At 42.0% G+C, this 25,755-nt stretch overlaps 1 protein-coding gene across 4 annotated transcripts in view; it reads right to left on the minus strand.

Annotated features, from left to right (window-relative positions):
- cd2ap (CD2-associated protein) overlaps positions 1–25,113 on the minus strand; it is a 59,255-nt gene extending 34,142 nt beyond the window's left edge. The window contains exons 1-6 of one of the 4 annotated variants that reach the window (XM_010882672.5): positions 24,823–25,113; positions 9,270–9,430; positions 3,430–3,619; positions 2,247–2,347; positions 1,611–1,731; positions 1,058–1,245 (exon numbers count right to left, since the gene is read on the minus strand). In XM_010882672.5, coding sequence (XP_010880974.1) covers positions 1,058–1,245; positions 1,611–1,731; positions 2,247–2,347; positions 3,430–3,619; positions 9,270–9,430; positions 24,823–24,826 — 765 coding nt within the window. In that variant the 5' untranslated portion in view covers positions 24,827–25,113. Of the gene's footprint in view, positions 1–1,057; positions 1,246–1,610; positions 1,732–2,246; positions 2,348–3,429; positions 3,620–5,486; positions 5,514–9,269; positions 9,431–24,822 lie in introns of those variants that run through there. The other 3 variants (XM_010882671.5, XM_010882670.5, XM_020056308.2) reach the window with 3 other exon arrangements.
- Positions 25,114–25,755: the final 642 nt, after the last annotated feature.

Below are 25,755 nucleotides of genomic sequence, written 5' to 3' on the forward strand. Positions count from 1 at the left end.
CTAAGTTTTGCAAGAAAAAGGGGTATTGAAAAGAACTCAAAGATCCATATGAGAAACGAGTTGGCTCAAACATCTACCCCCAAATGGTGGTTCTTCAAATGGTTCTTTGAGGAACAATTAAAAAGGTGCTCTTTTCAATGTGAAAAACCCCTAAGGGACCCTTTATGAATCTTTTCGTTTTAGAGAGTGTACATATTTTCTCTTCTAAACCATCGATTTGCTTTCATTTCAGTTGGACCATCATGTGACCGGAGTGCATCTTTAATCTTTTAGGGATCGGGTCAAATCTTGCAGCTAATTGAGGTGACAGGCACGACCACGGTTCAATAAACTCCACGCAGTAATTTGAAATGTACACAATCCTACTTTCAAATCAGGCAAACCCAACATGGGGTTGTGACTCTGGTTCAGAAAATGCTTATACCAAATGAATCTGAGTGTGCTACAGAAACACACACATATCTCCCATAGAAACGCAGTGAACTCTCTGATGAAGCCAGGATACCAAGTAAGTGAGAGGCAGCGGGGAAACTGCTTCTCTGCAATTAGCGACCAAAATAAAGGCTGAGACGGAGGGCTTGACAACGTTATTCAACCCACGCTACGCCCCATCACCTCTCCCAGGACATGAACACTAAAAAAAAAGCCCAGGCACACCTGACGATGACTCTTCCTTACTCGAGTCGTACATGCATTAACGGGAGCATGGACAGAGGCGGACTCAGAATGCTACCCAATTTACAGTCATAAAACAACAACAACCTATTTCATCGACCAGCCACAATGTCAAATGGAATACTTTTCAGACGTGTGTGAGAAGACCCACGTGTCGACATGCCGACCGTAAACCTTCCTTACTACGGTTATACAAATATACACCCGCGTTACAGACACTTTAAAAGCAAGCCTTTGTTCCTCACGGTTGTGCAGTAGCTTAGCTCGCTGAAGACTTCCATTCTATTTTATGGGGAAGTATAAGTCTTACTGGACACTGGCAGGAGGTGCGACAGCATGATGAGAGTTCTCAGAAAACCTAGGCCCAGCACAGCTCACTTACTTTGTCTTTCTTCTCCTCTCCCTCTGTGCTTGGCAGGCGGACCTTAAGCTTGACCGAGCCTTCCCTGAAGATGTCCCCAAAGCCCACGCCCCGGACCTTCTTGGGCTGGCTGATCACTCCGTTGCCAGGAGAGGGTTGAATGGGGGAGGTGGGGATGGGAGGAAGCAGGGCTTCTTTGCTGTTGCCATCTGTATGGGGAACACAAAGTATTAACAAAACCAAATGGGCAGGAAAGACATGCGTTTGTCTACTCATAGTAAAGAACAAACCTGTGCACGCAAGCAAACATATGAGCGTGCACGCACGCACGCACGCACGCACGCACGCACGCACTTGTTCACCTGCCCGCCCACCCACATCCAAACAAACACAAGCATGTGCATTTGCACTCTTCACAACAGGCAGGCTCTCATCTAATCACAATAATAGAAACACAAAAGACAGGAGATCCAGGAAATAACCTAAATCCCGTAGCAGCTCTAACTAGTTATGACATGTGCCCCCAGAACACGAGTCACGCCTTTGTTAGTGAAGCTCTTCCCTCCATTAATACCGGTTTCATCTGGAACGTTGTTGCTCTCTACATCTTCATTTTTCTCAATCTCTTTGACGAAGTTGGAGGGGAACAGCCCTGATTTGCCGTTCATGGTTCCACTCCACCAGCCCTCTTCTACCTGAAACAACAAATCAGAAACCTCAAAACGTAGGCCTAAGCATCTAAGGTAATTCACTTTTGGACATGAGCGAGCAAAATACAGCCCATTCAATCCTGCTCACGGGAGGTTGGCGTTATTTAAGAAAATAATGTGCAGCCCTGAGCTGAATATTTCTTTGTACCCCAAATGACCCCTGAATAAAATCCTTAGAATAAATGTATTATAATCACCTTATCTGTAATCACCATATTCTGTAATCACCTTACAGATATTAATAATAATATAACACCAAGTAGAAACATAAGCCCATAGCCTAAGGTACTATAACCTGTGACGATTTGCATCTGGTGTATATGTAAACATCACTAAGTTCACAGTGCATTAGAGAGATCATGGCAATTACTTCTTTATCTCACATGCAAAACTCAAACTACACATCACCGGTGAATAAAAATGTAAAGCACAGGGAGGAAAACCCAACGCAGCACGTGAACCGGTCAAGGTAGGGAAGCGTAACGAAGCAGTAGCCTTACCTCCTCATTGATGTCAATTATATCTCCTATCTTCAGCTCCAACTCATCTTCGTTCTGGGGCACGTAATCAAATAGTGCCTTGCACTGCCGCTTCTTAGGCTCTGCGACAACAAAAAGGCGGGAGCGTGAGAAGGCTAGGAACACCAGTTACACCAGTCTGTTCACTCCTCATCAGGCTGGCTAATGACAATGGGTTCCTGGACCTGCAGTGTTTGTTTACAGCCAGGCTGCCTCTCCATTTGCCTGCTTGTCTACTGGGTTCTATTTTACGTCACATTTGAAGAGTTAATAGGTAACTTCGGTCACCTGGGTTCAACTGACGATAACTGTACATTTGAAAATGTCGTACCTTTTAGCCAGGTACACAAGTTCTGTTCAAAAGTTAGGGGTCACTTAAAAATGTCCTTGTTTTTGAATGAAAAGCATATTTATTTGTCTATTCAAATAACAAAATTGAACAGAAATACAGTGTATAGCTTGTTAATGTAATAAATGACAACTGTAGCAGGAAACAGAGAATTTTCAATGGAATATCCACACAGGCTAATTGATCATTAGAAAACCCTTTTATGACTGTTAGCACTGCTGAAAACTGGTGTGCTAATTAATGAAGCAATAATACTGACCTTCTTTAGAATAGTTCAGTATCTTCAAACTTTATTCGTAAACTCATCAGACCTATTCTTTGTTCTGAGAAATGAAAGCTATTCTATGCGAGAAATTGCCAAAAAACTGAAGATCTCGTAGAACGTTGTGTAGTACTCCCTTTATAGAACTGCGCAAAGTGTCTCTAACCAGAATAGAAAGAGTGGGAGGACCCGGCACAAATGAGCAAGAGCTGGTTTAAATTAACAGTACAATTAAATCATTTCACTAACACAATGTGATATAATTTAAAGTAAACAAAAATAAATGTAATATTCAATTTAAAAATAAATCTGTGCGCTGTTCATTGCGTCTGCTAGAGTAGTGTGACAATGCTAAAATGGAAATCTTTGGCCTGAATGCAAAACATTACTTAGAGCGACCAACCAAAAAAGCACATCACCCAGCGAAAACCATCCTTACTGTGGTGGTGGCAGCATCATGTGTTTAGGATGTTAGAGAGGCTACAGAACAAAAAGGTAAATGTCCTGACGTGGCCAAGTCAGTGACGCGCCTTTTGAAAAGAAAATCCACTCACCTGACTTGTTCTTTTTCAGTCCACGGGGCTGTGAGTGTGGCTGGAAGCCCCCAGCTGGGAAGCCATAGGTACTCATCCGCTGGACCAGGTTGGCTACGTTCCCCGCATTCTTCTCCCTCCGCTGGGGCAGCGACTCCTCCTTGGTCTCCTCCTTTGTCAGATTTAACTCCTTGGTCTCCTTCTTCACCTCCTGCAACCATGCACACAGCAGAGAGAACAATGTTTAATTTAGGCTACATTAACGACGATCACTTGTAGGCTGGATATTAGAGGCCTATGTGACACAGAGAATGATAAAAGGCTTAACTGCTACTTTACTAAATTATACTGTTTGGCAGTCAAATGCACTTTACTGTATTGAAAGTAGTACATTTATAAAAAAAAACATGCATTACTGTTTGAGCCTTTTGATCATTAAGTTCGTTGTGGCTTTGGTGGGTCCAGGCAAGCCCAGGTTTGGGACCAGCCCATCAAGCTTCCGGCAAAAACTGTTATACTTAACAGAAGAATTGCTCAGTTCTCCCCAGATTGCTCAGTTTGGCTTGGAAGCCAACTCTAGAAAGACCGTTGGTGGTTCCAAAGTTCTTCCATTACAAAATAATGGAGTCCACTGTGATCTTGGGGACCTTCGCTGTGGTCTTCAAAGAACTAACAACACACAGACTCCTCAAAAACATAGGCCAGATTACAAGGCCAAGACTCCTAATAAACAAACACTTTTAAAAATACAAAGTGTTTATATGACCTAGGTCTCTTACCTAGGGCCACTGGCATTAACGAGAGTGCAATAACTGACACAGCACAAGACCTGAATGAATGCTTGGCTTTACTACTCCATGTGTCAGTGACGGCTCATGTTGAGACCTGCCCCCTTTTCCAGCTCAAGCCACAGAGCAGGGTTAAGACAGCAGCCAGACAGGCCCCTCTACTCACTCTGCCAGAAGCGCTCAGGAATGCTTGAAAAAGCATTGGATCTCCCTTGGTCTCCGCCTCACTAAACAAATAAGAACTATGACAATGTCCTCACCTGCTCATTCAACAGCAAATCATCATAAACATCTACCTTTCCACTTGCAAGGTAATAAATCAAAATACAGAATCATTTCTCAATAGATCCCGAGTTCAGGATAACCAAAGTCCATCCAAACCTAGACTTAGCGTTTTGTAGTGTTTTTAAGTCCCACACGGACTATAACAGGGCTAGGCCTCAGCCTCTGCTCGCCCCTTTACTTCACTTCCTTGTTCAACCTCTGTCCTGACAGGGGAGGAATAAACTCAGAGGGGTGAGTGGGCTAGCCTAAGCCTGACCCCCACTCCATCGTTTCCTGGTTTACACATGCTGACAGGGCATTTCCACAGCAGAGGAAGAGGAGACAGAAAGGAATGGTGTGTGTGTGTGTGTGTGTGTGTGTGTGTGTGTGTGTGTGTGTGTGTGTGTGTTGTTGCTCACTGGCTGTGACTCTCACACAGGACAGCCCGTCTCTAGTACAACATGGGAACAGCATCCCAACTTAACCATTGCCCTTAATCAAGGAACTCACACATTCTAAAATGTTAAGATACATTCAACCAATAAATTAAGAAAAAAGAAAATGCAAACCAAGCGGCAGCTGGAGACAGAGTCGAGAGACCTCGGGAGGAGCCAGGTTTATAGAGGAGGGAAAGAGAGAGAGAGATCCTTCTCCAGCTGATGCTTTTCCCAAGTGAAACAATAACAGCTCCCAATATAGTTCACTTCAGACTTGTGTAACTCACTATGGTGAACCTGAACAAACAACAAATTAAGACAAAAAAAAAAAAACACCAAACATGCATCATTTGTCCATATTTCCAGCTTGTTCAACAAACTGAGAAAAAAAATTAAATAAATGTCTTCCCTTTTTCGCTTTCGGAGAGACAAACAAACTGAACTCCAAGGTGTCAAGTGTAAACAGATGTGTGAGCGGACAGCCACTGGCAAACAGAGCAGATTTGCTGATCATAACACTATACAGAAACATGTCAAAGCACTTATGTCATGCTGAAGTTTAGTAAAGACGACGAGATAAATCCCTTACCAACTCAGACATGATTTCCTGGCAAGAAGTCTATAGTCACAGGGGTACTTGTCGACGAAAAACATGGGTCTAACAGCATCCGGGAGCAAAGTTCAGCCCAGTAAAGCGAGATATCGCTCCTCATAGTTCCCAGACTCCTTAGTGGATTACCTATCTCACTACTTTGGAACAGAGCCAGAAGGGAGGGACGAACAACATCTTTCTGTGACATCACAACACTGCGACTCAAATTTAACTGAATCAGGTAAAAACTACACAAAAACAAAGAAAACATGAGAGGAGAACATGTATTCCCAGAGGACTGCACAAGCATATTCCTTAACTGGAAGAGGCAGCGTTTTAAATGCTTTTAAAAACATGAAACAGACAATAATACCAAAATATCAAATTCACAGCTTAAAAATTGCTTATATTTGACTATATTCGACAATTTGACATGGACCACGAGTATTCCTGACAGAATGGATTGAAGTTCATGGCATTTTATTTTTATATTTAACCTTTATTTAACCAGGTAGGCCGATTGAGAGCAGATTCTCATTTGCAACGGTGACCTGGCAAAGACAAAGCGCAATCGTGCAAGACAACATAGTTACACAGAGTACAAAATACAAAAAGAGGTAGAGTCTGTATAAAATACAAATGCAGAACAGAGTCTATATACAGTCAGTGCAAAAGTGATAAGGCAATAAGAAAAGTACAAATGCGCCAGAGAGTCTAGCTATAAGTGTAAAATGTAGTAGAGAGTGTTATACAGTTTGTGCAAAGTGATGTAAATTTTGCGAGGGAGGTTAGTTAATGTGCAAAAGTGGTGTGGCAAAGACAATAGAGATCACAACACTAGGGCACACCTCTGCAAATGGTATAGTGCAAAGGAACGATAATATAAGACAATTGTGCAGATAAGTGTGCAAATGTGCCACAAGGCATGACAGAGATAATACGGGCAGCTATGTGCGAGGACAACGTGCGAATGATGGAGGAGAGTTAACACGTACAACGAACAGTCAGTAGCTCGGACAGACGTTTTTTAAAGGCAGTGAGGGGAATGAGGGTCTCCAAGGTGTTTTTGTAATTCGTTCCAGTCGTTGGCAGCAGTGAACTGGGAGGAGTGGCGGTCGAAGGTGGTGTGGGCTTTTGGGGTGACCAGAGACATGTGCCTGCTTGAGCGCAGGAGGGTTGGTAAAGCCAAGGTGACCAGTGAGCTTAGGTACAGTGGGGCTTTCCCTAGCAAGCGCTTGTAAATGAATTGGTACCAGTGAGATAGGCGCCGGTTGCGTAATGAGGGCCAGCCAACTAATTGCGTAGAGGTTGCAGTGGTGGGTATTATATGGGTCTCCGGTAGCAAAACAGATGTCACTGTGGTAGACCACATCCAGTTTCTTCAGGAGAGAGTTTGAGGCTGTTATATATATATGACGTCACTGAAGTTTAAGATTGGTACCAGGGTCATTTTCACCAGGGCAAGCTTGGCAACACGAGCGAAGGAGGCCCTGTGGCTGAAAAGGAAGCCAACCCCAGACTTAATTTTAGACAGGAGATGGTTTATGCGGGTCTGGAGGCATGGGTAATAAACAGTGAGTTGTCAGCTTAAAAGGTAGAAAATCCTGTTCATAAAACTGTATTGCTCCTACAGAGTGGGTCACGCAGCCATGGCAGACAGTTATTAAGGCATTCAGTTACTGTTTCACTGATCAGAAGGGGGAAAATGCGACCTAAGTTAGGGTTTCCTATTGACAGGAGTGTAGCAAAATAAGAAAACGAACAAGCGAGCCTATTTTGGTGGGCCCGCGATTAAACTGAATAAATGTTGTTGCCCTCACAGGGGTCCCCTATGGGACAGACTGTGCCTTCAACCACTAGGCCACTATGCTGTACATGTGCAGTGTTCTTGGTCAAGCAATTAGTCGAAACTCCACAGTTCTCAAAACTAGTTCCCTAGATTATCGAAGATCCAAACCAACAACAGGTATAACTACTTTTAATGTGTTAAATTAGAAAGAGATTGATGTAGGGACTGATTGGGACATACTACCTCGTCATAAAATTGCATCTCAACATTAGATCATTTTGTCACACATTAATGTCAAGCCAAGTTTGAATATTGAGCTAGACACCTTTAATCAGTGTTAAACTGACTAAAGTGTCTTATTAAGTTTACTTTCAACACAAATATCTATAAACTGTATGGCTTTTGCCACTGTCCGTTTTAACGACTCATTAGCCAGTAATATGCTATAATATGCTATAGTAATAGTATCTATTTACTACTTCGAATAGTCATAAGAATTGAGCAATTGCTAGCGAGACAGAAGATGAACTTTACATTGCCAAATGTATTTCATTTCATGGCACAACAATGTTTGTTTTCCTTTCATTGCTGAATGACATCCATACAAAAACTATCAATATAGGTGACGACATCTGACTTTTTCATCAAGTAAAAAGCCAAGAGAATCGTGGAATCCCATCCTCCTTTACTGCGCAAGGGGTTGTGATCTATATCATCCCAAAAACAGTTGCTATACAAGCGTAAAAAATATATATTTTAGGCTTGCTATATAACCTAACTACTGAAACTTGAAGCCAGCCAGGTTTCTGTCGATCATAAACAAATCCAATGGCATAATTTGTTCAGTTGGAGGCGAGGATCGAACACGGGTAGCTCACAAGCGTATTGAGAAATATTTTCAGGACTCACTTCAATTCACAGCTGAATTTCGTTAGACCAATCTCTGCATTCGATGGAAAATAAGACAGCTGTCCAGGCGAGGTCAATAAGCAGACCAGAGTGGCCCAGCTTGGATCAATATGGAGCGGAGGGCTGAGTGAAGGGAGGCCTAACCATCTAGTGATGATGTTAGACAAGCATTGATGATGGTGATGACATCCCTAAGTCAAAAAACTTTGACCTTGACTTGCTGCCCGGGTCTGCTGGAGCACAATATAATAGCCAACCATCAGGGCAATATGGCACATGGTCTATTCCCTTATTTACCAGAGGCCATGCCCTTTCCTATCAGAAACAAAGTATGAGGCAGTGAGACTTAACATACTGCAAGAGAACAATAAAGATTGTAGAAAGGAGAAAAGGAGGTGATCAGTAAGTATCGCAAAATTCTAATTATTCTCTTGATTCATTTCTGAAGGTTACCAATACAGAGCATTTAAAAGTTACATAGACACATAACAGGGGGGTTAGGATATATGTGTCAAAAAGCACTAGAGAGAAATGTGTAGAATTGCTAGAAATGTGACAGAAATGCTGATATTTCTGTACCATGACAAACATTTTTCTTTTTTTTTTTAAAGCATTCAGTCACGCTGAGCAGCCAACCAACTATTGCTACACCCCTTGACACAACCACCACCTAAACCCCTTCTCGTTTCAGAAGGAAACCCTTCAGGATTCTCACAAAAGCATGTATTTGAAAATGACAATATATGTTCATGATGGAGATATTTTCTTAATTAATTCTTGGCTGTGCAGGTGTGTTCATTGAAAACATGTTTATTCAAAAAGTGCCCTCGACTGTAAAAATCTGCGCAACTTAGACGTTGCAATGAGTATAACAACTCCATGTCATGGCACATCAGAGAGTGAACAAGTGGGTGCACATCCTCAACACAAACATACATTTTGTTATAGTCTAGGTTTATGAGACCAGGAGTCATGAGCATTGGTTGGAACTGAAACATGATGTTACAATGCCAGAGTTGTCGTCTGGTTCAGAGTGTCTCTTAAATGTTCTCAATACTGTCTAAAGAAGTGAAGACGCTCACCTTCACAAAGTTGTCAGGGAACAGGCCTCTCTTCCCATTGAGGTCTCCCTCCATCCATCCCTCCTCCTCGATCCTGCGGACATTCCTGATCACGTCTCCAAGTCTCAGGTTCAGCTCATCTTCGTGGAGGGCCTCATACTCATACTCCACCACAACCTCTACTGGAGAGATGGCGATGGGGGACAGTTACCATACGAATAATAGAAAATGCAGAACAAATTGTTTTCATGTCTAGGGGTCTAGGGCTTCCACTGACGTCAACAGAGTGGTCCTATACATTGAAGCTAGACTACATTAAAGCCTCATATTCTTCTAAGCCTTTGGCAGGATTTCCCAAATATCTTCTTTAAACTTCTCCCTGTTAGATCCCTCTGGCTGCCATCCAGACATTCATACATACTTCCTCATCCTTACTCAAGCATGGCAAAGACACTGCCACTTCGCTGGCAGGAAGAAAGATCCCACTCCTTAATGATGCAACCCACTGGCCAGCAGCCAGCAAATTCTCCTGCTCCCATCTTTTTGCCCAGGCACCACAGATAAGGCTATTTACAGATAAGGGCCGTGCTTCAATTAACCACAACACAATTCATGGAGGCCCCTGTGTAACAAATGGGATGAGATCCAGTCTGACTCTGTCCAGTGGTAAATAACAATCCAGAATGATTGCTGGTTTGTTAAGGACACTGATTCACTAAGATTCACTACACCACCACATACACAGATAAGTGGAAGATAGTGAGTAGATGAAGAATCAAAAGATGACAATAGCTACATCATAAAACTGTGCTTTTGCTCCAAGGGTTCTTTTCCAAAGGTCTGCAGCGTTCTTGCCCTATAAAAGGGTCTATGCTGAATTATCTTGATTTTGTTTAAGACTGTCATGGGTTGACTCATTCTACTTCTGCTAGAGCACAAAGGATTATTATGTGGGATTATTCAAAATACGCTGTTAAAGCGTAATGGATATGTCAACATGATTCACAGTGTGACCTGAAGGCCACTGGTCAGAAAAGGCAAAGCATGATTGCAAAAACGTCAAAACAACAATCTGTCTGTCATGTTGCAATTTCAACAATACTCCTAAGCACTTTTCATTGTGTCTGGACGCAGTGTTTTGCTCTGGGGCTCGGTATGGTTGGCTGGCTTGATTTCTGTGGCGACACCAATGTATTAGCCCTATGCTGTACTTGGGCAGTGACAGACTCCAGAGGCGCGAGTCAAGTTCAAATAATGAATCATTGTTTTCAAAATTGCGACGTTGTTACAATCATTCCCTATAGTCCCAGACCAACATAATGATTAAGAACCAAAGAGGAAAAATACTTTTAATCAAAGCATTAGTTTCGACAGCTATTCGACCACAAGATAGTGAGGTCATTAGCTGAAAGCTGACAGACAACTGAAAAGCACATACATTGCAGCATGCACATTTATTTAAATAGAACAAGTCCACGGGTTACTAAATAATTTCTAAGAATATGGAAAATACAGATGTTAATGATTAAATGAATTATTTGTAGATTTATTTTATCGACATAGGCAATTTCAGTTTAGTATTATTGAGAACGCATTGTCACTAGTTGGGAGGGTAACCCTCTGAATAATCTACATCGGTATAATCCAAAGAAAGATTAAAGCAAGCAAAAATAAGCATGGTTTGTGATCATTTTGAATTAAAAAAATTTGCATGTTGACTGCAAATACTGTGTTAAAATAACACAACGAGTACACCAATGATGTATTACTTGACAAACATAATCCTCCTCTCAAATGACCATTACATCAATCGTTCGCTAGAAAACTTTAATCAACAACGGCCAGAGGATAACAGGAGTTTTCCCAGGTAATACAGAAAGATATGATGCCAATAAATAGTATTGACGGTGAAGGTTTTTTGCGGTTAATGAATTAGTTGGAAATGGGACAGCATTCCCTTGCGAGGCACAGTCACCGGGAGCATAGCAAATGCGCTACCGAGGTAAAGTAACTTTCTGCGGGATATTCTACCACCGCTGGATTGAAGGTGGGACGGAGGGAAGGTAGGCTAAATGAAGAAAGATTCCCCTGGCAATACATGCGCATCCCTGCGACCTCCGTACCATCCAAGCGGGTGTTTTCAACTGCTGGACTACCGTACCCGCCATGCGCTTGCAACTCGGCATATTAGAAAATAAAAACCAATATGCTTGCTCGGAATTCAGATCAGCTTGCCATAGTTCAGTAATCTGAGTTCAAAGACTTCATTTTTGAATAGCGGAAAAGTTTCTTGTTTTTGCTGATCGTTTGTTTCTATTTGATATGGTTGTATGAACTATTCACGGTTTATCAGAAGAGCGCGTTGTCGGCCTCATTTAAATGTAGTAGGCATACACATCCAAAAAGGGGGAGTCCGATTGATTTTGTTAATTTTAAATAAAGGGCTAGGTTTAATAGCACTTATTGTTCATTGACCTTTTAACTATTTCTGTTTTAAATATACAGTTTCTGTTTTTAATCCAGCAAGGAGGTATAAAAGCGTTGCTCTCGTTTTCAGATAATAGATAATTTTGTTATCTACATGGAGGCAAATACACCGATCAGGCATAACATTACGACCACTGAGAAGTGAGGAACACTGATCATCTCGTTATCATGGCACCTGTCAGTGGGTGGGATATATTCAGTAGCAAGTGAACATTCTGTCCACAAAGTTGATGTGTTAGAAGCAGTAAAAATGGTCAAGTGTAAGGATCTGAACAACTCTGACAAGGGCCAAACTGTGATGGCTAGACGACTGGGTCAGAGCATCTTCAAAACGGTAGCCCTTGTGGGGTGTTCCTGCAGTGGTCAGTACCTATCAAAAGAGGTCCAAGGAAGGAAATGCGGTGAACCAGCGACAGGGTCATTGGCGGAAAAGGCTCATTGATGCACATGGGGAGCGAAGGCTGACCAGTGTGGCCCGATCCAACGGACGAGCTACTGTAGCTCTAATCGCTCAAAAAGTTAATGCTGGTACTGATAGAAAGGTGTCAGAACACCCAATGCATTGCAGTTTGTTGCGTATGGGCTGCATAGCCGGAGACCAGTCAGGGTGCCCAAGCTGACCCCTGTCCACTGACGAAAGCACCTACAATGGGCACGTGAGCATCAGAACTGGACCACGGAGCAATGGAAGAAGGTGGCCTGGTCTGATGAATCACATTTCCTTTTACATCACATGGATGGCCAGGTGTGTGTGTGCGTCACATACCTGGAGAACACATGGCACCAGGATGCATTATGGGAAGGAGGGAATCCAGTGGAGGCAGTGTGATGCTTTAGGCACCCTTTCATGGAAACAGTATTCCCTGATGGCATTGGCCTCTTTCAGCAGGATTATGCGCCCTGCCACAAAGCAAAAATGGTTCAGGAATGGTTTGAGGAACACAACGAGGTCAAGGTGTCCAAATTCCCCAGATCTCAATCCAATCTGGCATCTGTGGGACGGCCTGGACAAACAAGTCTGATCCCTGGAGGCCCCGACCGTGCAACTTCCAGGACTTTAGGGATACGCTGATAACGTGCTGTGGTATCTGGCACCAGGACATCTTCAGAGGTCCAGTGGAGTCCATGTCTCGACCGGTCAGGGCTGTTTAGGCGGCAAAAGGGGGACCTACACAATATTAGGCAGGTGGTCATAATGTTATGGCTGATTGGTGTATGTCCACGTGTTGAACAAATTAAGATTTTATTTAGGAAAAGAAAGACAGTTTGGAGATTTTTCATTAGACATTTTTAATCAAATGAATCGATAGATTTGTTTTCCGATGTCAACTGTCGATTAAGGAAAAGCCTTAAAACGTGCAACCCTAATGGAAAATATCTTAGTTTCTGGTCATTAGCCCCAAGCTGGTTGGATTGGTTCCTACTGGGTTTGGCCTCCAAGATGGGCACCCATCGCTGCTTGACATCAGTGTGATGTAGACCGGTAGAGTCTACTGACACTGCACCGTTAGGACAGCGTGCTAGTAAGGGTGCACCATATATTGACTCGATACCGTTATCGCAATATCACGTTGTACAATATCAAAACCGAAAATGTTGCCAAATGAATGCGATATTCCGTTTATTTTGTGAAGAGATGCGTAAGTTGGCTGTGAGTTTGATTTACAGCCCGCTTGATCACGTTTCATTGGCCGGTTGCCCTGTCTCACGAAAGCGTGAGCAAACGGGTCCACTACAGGAACACACCCTATGGATCATACCACGTGACGTGTGCACACCTCGACAGTGTGAGTGAAGGGTCAGCTAGAGACAGTGAAACAGGTCAGACGGGCGAAAGAAAAGAAAGGACAGAAAGAGCGAAGTGAATAAGAGGAGCGAAAGAAAAGGACAGAAAAATAAGATGTGTGGCTCAGGGAGACAAGGAAACAACGGAGATCGAAGAGGAAAGTTAGTGGCCAAAATTCACGTTTGTTGTTAGTTTGCAGTCTGTGTCCATGCAATCATTTGTTTTAAAGTTTTCAAAATGATTATGCTTTTAGTGTTAAGTACATTGTCTAAAAAGCCAATCGTTTTGATTGGCCATGTTTGAGAGTTGACAAGCATTCCTCTACTGTACTTGGGGGCATATCCTAAGAAAAACTTAAGATTAGATACAAGTACGTTACAATGAAATGCAGTCAGCATATAAGATGGCAGAAAATGTGTAAGTATTAAGTATAATGTACGTACAAGTGGAATGTATAGACAAGCAATGAAGGCAAACGCGAACACAAATAACAGATCCGGACCCCAATTTGCCGCGCACGTCTGGTACCCTAAAAAGTTGGACAGGGTTGGCAGGTCTGCTGGTCCACCAGTACAACATGTCCTGTTCTGTAGACATGGTCTCTATTCATGTTGTACCAGTCCAATATGACTGTCAGTGGAAATAAACCCTTGTGTTGTGAGAAAACATATTGTTTTCATATGTTACTAATCTATTTTGATGGACTTTCCCATAACTTTTATGTTTTTACATAGTTTAAGAATATTTAAATGAATATTAATATTGCAATATTCATGATCAATATCGCAATTTCACATTTTGTCACAATCCTACGACCCTACTTTGCTAGGGAGCTTATCATCACAGGACCATTTTACACCTCTTATTGTAGGTTACTGCTCACCATTAAAACAGTGACATTTTTGGTCGTTTACGACACTTCCTTAGTCGCTCTACTACACACTGTCACTCATGGGAGTGAGCAGCCTGTCTCTACACGTCGGCTAAAACTACTATCATCTTAGAATTGAGAAGGAAATAAGGTTTGGACCCTTGGTTTTTGTAGAGAATATCAAGAAGAATTGACATTTTGCTTTACTTAAAGATAAAAGCAGAGTAATGTTGTCTATATTACAGTACCATGGGAATAGTCATTCACACGCCTGAAATCCAAAAGATGGGTGGGACAATCACACGCAATCTCTGTTTACTGTGGTTATTTAAAGAGTGATGTAGAAGATAAGCGAGCCACAGAGGAGAACATTGTAGTAAGCAGTCTCTGCATGGAAAAAGAGGGCATGGGTGTGAATGAAAGAACAGACTTGGTCAACACTGTCAACAGCATCATAGTGCATAAAATTAGAAACCAAGTCTATTTTTAGTGGCTATCCACACATCTCTGTACAAATGAGCTGACATTCTGAAAGAAAATATTTGGTTTGTGTTCGGTAACATTTGAAGCTGTGAAAAAGATTTACATTGAAAAAGATGTAGACAGTTAAACTGACAATGCATACAGAAAGTGTATGGTTAATGAGTACATTGCTAAACACATTTGGTGCACAGATTTCCAGTAGGTCTTACTAGAAAAATAGAGGAATTCCCCATTCAAAGTGATCTTACCGATGCCAAGTAAACCATAGTTAAAAGACCGGCTGATGTTTAAGGCTGAATATTGAAATGAATTGCTGCTTTAACTGCTTTGGTTTTGAGCATAACTAGCTAAAACACCTTAGAAACTCAGATTTAAAGAAAAACTGTTGGCTGTGTTATAACTAGGAAAAAAATAAGATGGCAGAGGAGGTGCAGCTGGCAAGCCAAACAGCCCAGGCCACTTCTATAAATGTAGGACTGTTCTACAGGAAATGCTTTAGGTCCAATGAGCAGCCAGCATGCTGTGTTACTCCACCAGGAGAAGCTGCCCTGCGCTGCTCGGTGTAAGCATAACGTAGCCCACACATAGGACCACAAAAATACAAGCAGTTGAACAGGCGCGCACACACCACACGCAGCAGCAGAGTATTTGGCTGTGTGTCTGGCTGCCATCTGAGGCACGGTTAAGCATTAGACAACATACCAGCCGGGCGGGACACGCCTTATTGCAGGCTTACAGCTGCACAAGATTGATCTGCGAGGTTCCTTCTCTAACATCAGTGTTTTTTTGGCAACCTGGGCCAGCTTTAGTTAAGCACACTCAGCTTGTTCTTGTTTCAATCAATCAAATGTATTTATAAAACCCTTTTTACAACAGCAGTTGTCACAAAGTGCTTTTACAGAGACACCTGGCCTTAAACCCCAAGGAGCAAACAACAGTAGTGTTGAATTTCAGTGGCTAGGAAAAACTCCCTAATTAGCCCAAATTTTAGGAAGAAACCTAAAGAGGACCCAGGCTCAGAGTGGTGACCAGTCCCTCAACTTTGATCTCAACTTGAGAAATGATCAATGTTAGCAACAGTATTGAGTTACCAACAGTCAATACCTAGACATTTTTTTTATTTTGTACATCTGTACTGAACTTTTGTATCCTTTGGGGGGTGGGGCATTGATTTACAACCACCTACTTTTTTTAATCAACAGAATCTCAGGTTTTTTATTCCGGGGTTTGAATGTTGCTAATTCCTAACACGGTTAACACTGAACATTCCTCCACTTGAAATGAAACACGGTCATGTGGAGGGGAAAATGTCTAGCCACAGATCCTTTGCCGACCCTGATCCAAGCCCTTAAAACCAGTAACAATTGAAACTACAGGCTTGACTGGGATCCCTCATCCTCTTTTCCTCAGGCTGCCATCCAGACATTCATACAAACTTCCTCATCCTTACTCAGGCATGGCTGGCAGGATCTTTCTTCACTGGCAGGAAGATCCCGCTTCTTAATGATCCAACCCACTGGCCAGCAGCCAGCAAATCCCCCAGGTCTCATCAGTTGCCCAAACACCACAGATAAGGCTATTTACTTCTCCTTACACTAATCTCTATAAGGCCCATGCTTCAATTCACCACAACACAATTCATGGAGGTCTGTGTAACAAATGGGATGAGATCCAGTCTGACTCTGGCCAGTGTTAAATAACAATGCAGACAGATTGCTGGTATGTTAAGGACTCTGATCCATTCCCTCCTGCGTCTTCCCATAAGATGCGCTACACCACCATATATACAGATAAGAAGGGGAAGATAGTGGGTAGATTAAGATTTAAGAGGACAACATTTTCTGCATAAAACTGCTTTTCCTCCAAGTGTTCTTGCCTACCTGTTCTCTAAAAGGGTCTATGCTGAATTATCTTAATTTTGTTTTGGACTAGTCCTGAGTTGTATTGTTTCTAAACGGGTAAGAGTAACCCGTAAGAAAAAACCAGTGCTGCTGTTAAAGACAAAGAAAGCCCTCTTGGTTTCTCCTACTAAACTCAATGTCTACAGTGTGTCATTAGTTCAGCAACTAAGCCTTCTACTTCAGTGTGGTAGACTGGGGGCTTTCTAAAAAAAAAAAAAAAAGAAACGGGTGAAACTTTCTTCCAGTCCTCATTTATTACATTTAAAGGAGTAACCAACCCTAGGTCAGTATCTGAAAAGAGGAATACCTGGATGTAACCTGGATATAATTCATTCTTTATGAATAGGTAGGGCTCCAGACCACCTGCACAAGTAAAATTTCCTGTGTTTTCTTTTTATTTCAAGTTTTGGACTTTGGTCAAAAGGCAAAGAGAATCGTTCGGTCCTGATGTCAAACTCACTACTTCGGTCTGTTTTGCAGTTGTGTGCACGAGACACTCCCTCCCGTCACTCACATCTGGGTCATTGCTGTGGCGTTTCTGTGCCAATGAAAATATACATTCTTGTTAAGTATAAACATTTTAAAATGGAAATTCTAGTTTTTAAATTATTAGGGCTAGTGCTTAATTTAAAAAAACACACATGTTGAATTATATGCATTTTGAGCCTATGGCAGCCCGGCCGATCTGCTCTTAATGCTCTAAGCCTAACTAAGCAAAAAACAGAAACAAACAGAGCACAGACAGATAAAACCCTACCAAAGTCAGGTCAAACCCTACCACAGTCAGGTCAAACCCTACCACAGTCAGGTCAAACCGAGTCTCGTGAGTGAACACTTCCAATCTCGTCTGGCCTCCTAACCTATTAAAAAAAGTTGCTGCAGACTCTTAGCAGCAAGATTTCTATTGGATGTTAGTTTACAAAAAACCTCACAGGCTTGTTGAAGGCGGGCTTAGTGTGGCTTCACTATTTCTTCGAACTGGATAGAACATTTCCTGAAAGTTATGAGTTCCTATGTAGGTTACAATATTTCAGAAAAGAAGCAAAGAAAATGTTGATTCTGTTTTGGAAGAACTGTGTTCTATTCATAACATCAAGTCAATGAAGCCATTACAACTTCTCTGCTAAAATGCAGTTCTGAAAGTTTTGGCATGCCTTCTTACAGACTATGGTAAAAGTTTTCTTTATCAAGCATGGCGATTTGTGGTGAACCGTATCGGCCTTTGAAAAACGAACACAACCTTTTCCTAGGTAAATAATTGTTATTGCAACCAGACTACTTGCTTTAGAAGATGATGGGTTTTCTGAAACAGTATGTAGCGCCTGTCACACTGAAGGCACTATTCTCATAAGCACCTGTATAAGACCCTCCCAAGCAATGAATTTGATTGGCTTAACATGTTTCGAGATATTACTGAAAAAATAAATTTGCCCCAGCCCTTTCCCAAAAAAAGGACAGGGCAAACCCTAACGCAGTCAGGGCAAACCCTAACGCAGTCAGGGCAAACCCTAACGCAGTCAGGGCAAACCCTAACGCAGTCAGGGCAAACCCTAACGCAGTCAGGGCAAACCCTAACGCAGTCAGGGCAAACCCTAACGCAGTCGGTTTTTCTGAGCATGCCAACATCAATCACAGATGCCCAGGCGGCGTACAGCAGCCCTTAGTGTCGCGCTATGCATTCATGGCCGGCCTGACATGTTTCTGCTTTAATGACACAGCACGGAGCAGAGCTGTCAGGCTAACACTACCCTACATCAGTCAGAGGGCCACATCAGTACCATGGGAGGCCCCATCCTCCAGAGCCATAGCACAGACATTCAGTGAGTTTGTACAGGGCAATGGCTCTGCCCGGCTATGGTGCAATTACCAATAGGGTTTTTCCCCCAAAGTGGCCATCATAGACATACATTCTAAGATTACTAGCAGAAAGCTTGTTTTAAAACAGTGTTTCTATATGGAGAGCATCCATGAGTCAGCCAAGGCTGTGGTCAGTAGCTATGGAATATCATACCCTGACTAGCCTTGCTAATCAACAGTCGCCAACACAAGTGTGTCTTATTCTGGGATTTTTGATCACTTGTGGTAAACACGCTGGTGTTTTAACAAAACTGTTATAAAACGGTTGCCCGCATTACAGGCAAAGAGGATGGGAGCGACACAATGAATTAAGATTTCCACCGCAGCATGGAAAACTATCAAGAGAAGTAGATATTATGGTTACATTCTTACATTTACTGTATAGCCTATGTAGCCAGTGGTAATCAAATGCTCCTTTTTTGTGACTTCAAGCATAGGAGCTCCCAAGATTAAATGACATGTAGGTGATTACACAGTTACATTTTTAGATAGTAGCGAATATTATCATGTTGCAATTCTTTCAATATCGCAAGTGTGCTTTTTGAATCTGTACAATACAGTCAGTCAAACAAGGAGAGTTAAGAAACTAAGACATTGCAGACAATCTTATACCAGGCATCTTTAAAAATAGTTGACAAAAAATACTTAAGTTAAAGAAAGAAAAACAGTAATTTATATGGAACAGTTGCCCCATACCTTAGTAATGAATTACTTAGTGGCTAAGCCACATCTGTGCTCTTCCTACGCTGGTCAGCTGTGGGAGTACCTGTTTTACTTACTAGTGAAGGCGAGGATCACAAACATGCAGATGAGCTTCCCTAAGACGGTTTTCTGCTTGTGCAGAAACTCTTCAGTTGTGCAAGCCCCCCATTTCATCAGCTATCTGGAAGGCTGATTGAAGGTCTCGGGTGAGCTTAGTTACATGTTGTCTACCAAGTAAGCCGATTGACAGCTACCAAAACTCATCAAGGACAATGTGGCCAAAGGCATAACAACTGCAAGAGAAAACACTTTTCACACATGAACACAATGGGAAACAATTACAGACAATCAAGAAGCAGTTTACAATTGAGCATTCAAAAAAATGAATGAAGGAAAAGTTCAGAGGAACACCCGAGTTTCTAAAGCCACACCATAGTAAAACAAGTTGATGTAGATACCAAATGCCCCACTATAAAACAAACACATTCTGAAAGTCAACCCCAGTGCATTCTGTCCCCCACAAGGTCACCAAGTAAACACAGGTATCTGTCGCTCATTGGTAGCAGGAAGTAGGTGGAGGTTGCAAGACAACCCTGCAAACGCTATAAATAACCCCAAGGTAATACACATTCTAGTGAATCACCAATTTTGGTAGCTTTAACTAGTGCAGTAGGAAGGGTAGGGCTAAATAAGAAGGAGACAAAGGGGAAGACCCGGCTCAGTAACTCACTAAGGACCTTTGGCCACAGAAGCAAGCTGTCAGTGTGGCACAACAACACTTAGGGGAGAGTCTGCCATACATTCCTCACATACTTTGAGAGAGATCGAGAGAGAGATCGAGAGAGAGATCGAGAGAGAGAGAGCAGGGGGGGGTAAGGCAAGGCGGGGGGGGGGGGTAAGGCAAGGCGGGGGGGGGGGGGGGGGGGGACAAGGCAAGGAGACGTGTGGAGATTAACTCGTTCATGTTTATCAGAAATGAGGGAATTTGGAAAAGATTTACTTCCAGACAGCCAGGCAGTCATTGATGGAGGCTGTAAGACAGTCGAGTGCCATGATATGCAATTTAAGATTCAATTGATTACTGGTGACAAAGAGTTTTTGGCCCCCAGGCCTCAACCAATGTGGAGCTGCTGTCCAATAATCCTGATTGAGAAGCCTCTCTTACGACGAGTTTGCCAAGAGTTGACAGAGCAGAAAATGGCCTACTTCCAAAACACACAGCTTCAATTTCAAGAAAGGGATGTTTTTGAAGCACAAAGTACCACATTTATCAAGGAGCTAAAGTAATTGCATTGGAAAGAGTAATTTAAAGGTCTCACTGTCCTCGCTGATCCTGGTGTATAATAAAAAAGATTAAGGTTACAGGACACGTTACAGGACACAATTAACGAATCAAAAACAAACATATCAACTCAGCCTGTTACAGATGAACCGTTACAAATGTTACCTACCAGATACATATGTAGGGCTGATAATGATACAGATATTCATAATAAATGTACCGCATAACCAACGCGGAGCCGAACGCCTCGTGAGGAAATCCGATAGAGCTGAAAATAAACATATTAGGCTATTCTGTTAAAACGAGCACCTCCGCTCATGGCACAACCAAAATCATAATAAGCTTTTCCAAACGTTGAGAGACAAACTCGAGCAGGACCTGCTGGTTCTACAAAGACAAGTGGCGGCACTGAAAAACCAACATTAGAGAATCAGCAGCTTTGAATAAATCTCCATTACAGGGGATTATTGTGATGTGATAACATTACCTATAGGTCTCCTCTCCACTGCATGACAGTAGTAACTGACACAGCTTCGAACACCTCAAAACATTTTAACACACCCACGCCAACAACACCCCAGAACCAATGTCCCGGAGCGACATGGAAACACAAAGAAATAACACAACTTCGGCTCCCCAAAGGATAGCACCAGTCTATCTGATCGGGCTAGGGGAAATCAGAAGAGCCATGGGTGTATTATAAACCTAAAAATGTGAAGATTTCTCGTCAGGCTTAATAGCTACACTTACCCTACCCTAGTGTGGGCTGGCCGTACCGTTGTACCCCTAAATCTTGCGTACGCCATTCAGCTTTTGTATCCTTATCAAAGTGATGGGTAGAGAGACAGACAATTTAATCTCATCAAGAGACAACACAATACCTAGGTCTAAACACTGGCACCATAACCGACTTCAGCATCTAATCAGAAGTCCAGCCCATTATGAGTCATTCCATTGTGTCAACACAAAGACCTGTGCGAATGCATTTTTGGAAATACAACCACCATGTCTAGTCTTGCTAATCTCACTATCATTCCTGTCTTTTTTTCTTCTTCTTCTTCCTTTACAGTTGGAACTTGGCATTCACAGGCCTGTCTTGGTGTAGAAGTAAAGTTACTAATGGAAGACATTTCCTCAAGGCTTGACCAGAGATCTGGACAGAAAATACATCCAGGTTTTGATCCAGATAATTGTTTCCCAGTACTTCCTGGTCGGCTCTGTTTTAATGTGTGGCTTACGTAACACAGTGACAGTGTGATGTATTACCAACGAGGGAGAAAAACTCAAGGCCACGCAAGCGACATGCCTGCCAGCTGCATTCTGAGCATCTAAACCCTGGCCTCTCAAGAGTCGCAAAACACACACACACACACACACACATAGAGAGACAGAGACAGGGACACAGAGAGAGGGAGACAGGGACACAGAGAGAGGGAGACAGGGACACAGAGAGAGGGAGACAGGGACACAGAGAGAGGGAGACAGGGACACAGAGAGAGGGAGACAGGGACACAGAGAGAGGGAGACAGGGACACAGAGAGAGGGAGACAGGGACACAGAGAGAGCGGGACTGACTGACTCCTGGGCTCGATATCAACAAATAGGAAAACCAACTACATACTTCCCTACTAATTAGAAAGGCCTTTGATGAGTGTGACTAAGGTTGTTAAACCACACGAGACATCTGATACTTAGTCTTGAGGTTAACTACACCAAAGGGCTTTAGACATACCCAACTGCATATCTGCAACCAATCAAATGTAAAGAGAGCATGCCACTGAAAGAGGATGTGAGCGATTCACAACACAGACAAGTAAAAACATATGAGTGGCAGCAATGTTAGTTAGTTACACTGATCCTTGGTCAGAAAATACCTAATAATAAACCAAACACACCAGCATACTGTACAAGCAGTAAATATTAAAAGTCTTTACCGGAACCAGTTTCACCACATAGCTTATTAAACTACTTCACCTAGCCTTATAAAGCCTGCCGTCCCACATATAGTTATACCTTGTAAACACAGTTCTTTGACCAGTTAGGTTCCATCGCAGGGTATTGCAGGTAGGTAGACGGTTTTGTTGGGAATGGGGGCAGTTGGCTTCGAAGAGCCTCACCCCCACCCAGCACCATCTGTCAAGCTTGCCAAAACATTGACATCAATGTTCAATTATTATTTTCTTTTCTTGGGTACTGCTGTATTTTAACTGTTGATGGTGTCTACATGGCCAGGGTAAAGTGATGCATTGTGGCACACAGCTACAGTTGTGGCTAGCCAATGTGATAAAAGGTGACCATACATGACTTATTGGTGGTTGGTCCCCGGATAGAACTGTCCCGAAAAATAAATAAATAGATTTAAGTGAAACTTTTTGATGTACCTCTGGTACTTGCTTCACTCGTTATAGTTGATACTCTGCGACAACAAACCTGACTAATGTAGCAAAGATGGTGGATACATACAAGAAAAATTACTTGGAGGTCTAAAAAGTCAACTTGGACTTAAATAACTTGTTTAGAAGTTGGCTACCATCTAGCTAGGTAGCTATCAGGCAAGCAGCTGGCAAATACTCCAGCACAAAGGGAACTGTCAGTCACAAAGAAATGTATAAAATGATTAAATGCATTTATTAAATTAGATTAATGTTAATATGTGTTTGTTTTATATGATGGTAATAATGTATATCATTGTAATAAATGTGCACATAAATAATTACTAAAATTAGTTGAGTGAGTAAGCCTAAATTGCATTAAGAAGCAAGCCTATGAATTAATTCATTCCCCACACCCAGTCCAAAAAGGAAACATCGAAAGAGGTCTATGTTGCTAAATATTAAAACGTTTTGTATGCCAAACTACATCAAACTAGCTTTATATGTTTATGCCATTATAGTAACAACAGCCAGAAGACCATAGGAAGGGGACAAGAAAGATAGACAAGAAAGGACAGAAGAGGGAAAGGAAAGAGACAAGCAGGACAGCAAGGTGAGAAGAGGACTTGTTTACATTACGAGAGAGTAAATAAATGCTAGATAGGCTTATCTTTGTTTGCATAGGGTTAGGGTTTGCAGTTCTGACAGAATTGTCCAAAAAATCTGGCACATGGTACCTCAAAAGGGGGAGTCACAAGCGATCGATATCGGCAAGCTCACACAACAAAATAATGTAGCGCCTCAAGTCTTCTTTGACATAAAAAGCCCAGCTGGACAGTGACTGACATCCTAAAGTCCAAACACAAATCATTCAGTTGTGTACTAAGTAAAGTGAATTGACGTTCAACTGTTTCTTGGTTTAGCTTAACAATCTCAGTATTGTACTACCTCTGATCAATGTAAACATATTTAATTTCTCCCCAGATTGAGTCTCATTTAGATTAGATTATAATAAAAACGATTTGGTGTTGAACGAAATAACGATTTGTTAAATAAGAAAATTGACAAAAATATATTTTAGGTTGGACTGTGGCGCCAAAGAAAATATGGCCCTGGTATTCAATTCGGAAATATGGCGACCTTAAAAAGTTAGTATAGTAGTTAAATTAATTAAAATACCGAATTCTTAGGTTTTGCTTCAGCCTGAACGTTACACGTGAAAGCACAATCTACAGTACACTTAAATAACTCTGGTTTCAAGAAATGCAAGTTTGAGATTCGCAATTGTGACCCCCTACTGGGACTGTCAAAAGTCAATAAATTACAATAACATTTGCTAGAATGTTCAGGGCAAACTTGGCTTGGAATGTTTAACAAATAACAAGCAGTACTAAAAGGGAATTATGCCGCTTACGTTTTTGACATCACAGTACCCTTTATTTTGCCATGCCATTTGCTTTTCCACTGGAACTATACAACACTGACATTATTAGCTAGTAATGTTAGCTGCCTAACTATGCATTTAACTGTCATTATTCCTGACGCAGAAACATGGCCATATAATTCATTAGGTAGCTAGCAGGTTAGCTAGCTAGCTTGTTAGATAATAGTTTACGTGCTGGCAAGATGCAGTTATTGGCAGCACGGAACCAAGCGGACATAATTATCGCTTCATGCTAACTACTGTAGCTAACGACGTTAGTAGATCCATCCCAAAAGGAGCATACTCTAAATCCGGGAACGGTTGATAATGTCGATGTATCCCAGTTAACGCTTTAGGCAAACTGAAACAAGAAGAACCATCAACACAAACTACACTATGAAAATACTCACCCATACTGTCCTTCAGGTTAGGCAGGAGCGTCTCGCTATCAGTGTTTGGAATCTGCTATCCGATTGCGTTAGCTTGAATGCTAACTATATGTACATTTACTAAGCCAAGGTGTTTTTTTTTGCAAATTCACAAATGTTGCCTATTATAAACAAGTTATGGGCGTCGTTAAGCCATTCGCTTTTGCCTCAATAGCGACCTACCAAAACTAAGTAATTGTTCAGCAAATTATTTCAAGATTAATGTGCAGGAAGTTATCCCGAAAGTCTCCACCTTTCTTGGACTTGCCTGAAACTACTGCCACACATCATACAAAACAGCAGGAAGCTCCGCGATATTTGGAAAGGTCCCGCGAGAGGAAGTTGAAACTTTTAAGAAAAGCGTTCCCAAAAACACAAATCACTGAATTCCTGATCATTCCTATTCAATTTGTTTATCAACACAGTCAGCATTAACAGTGTGATAGAGTGGGAATCAATTGTCCAACAGTATTGAGCATCTTTTAGAGACAGCATAATCCAGGGATTTACACGGACTGGGCCTATACATGCAGGGTGCCAGATCAAATCAAATACAAGTTTCTACTGCCTATCGTAGGAGCCTGCACCGCCCTCAGTGATTGATAACCTGTAAAACTGTGTATTATCTGGAAGTAGCAGAAGCATAGGACCATAGATGGCAGAGAAAGAAGCCCATCTGACTCAATAGGAGAAAGAGAAAAAAGCTGATAAAAAAGTAGTCATACAGCTAAAGGTGTCACAACCAGGTCTGAGTGAATGGGGCTACCACTATTTCACATTAGGGCAAACCATAAATGTTGCTTAACTTCATTCATTCAATGAATAAATTAATTTGTCCACCCATATATAATATTAATATTGCAGATTTTACATTTGTTTCCCAATAATCTCGGGGCAAACATGTTTGTTTCACTG

Source organism: Esox lucius, chromosome 18 (assembly GCF_011004845.1).
Source record: "Esox lucius isolate fEsoLuc1 chromosome 18, fEsoLuc1.pri, whole genome shotgun sequence".
Classification (NCBI taxonomy): Eukaryota; Metazoa; Chordata; class Actinopteri; order Esociformes; family Esocidae; genus Esox; species Esox lucius.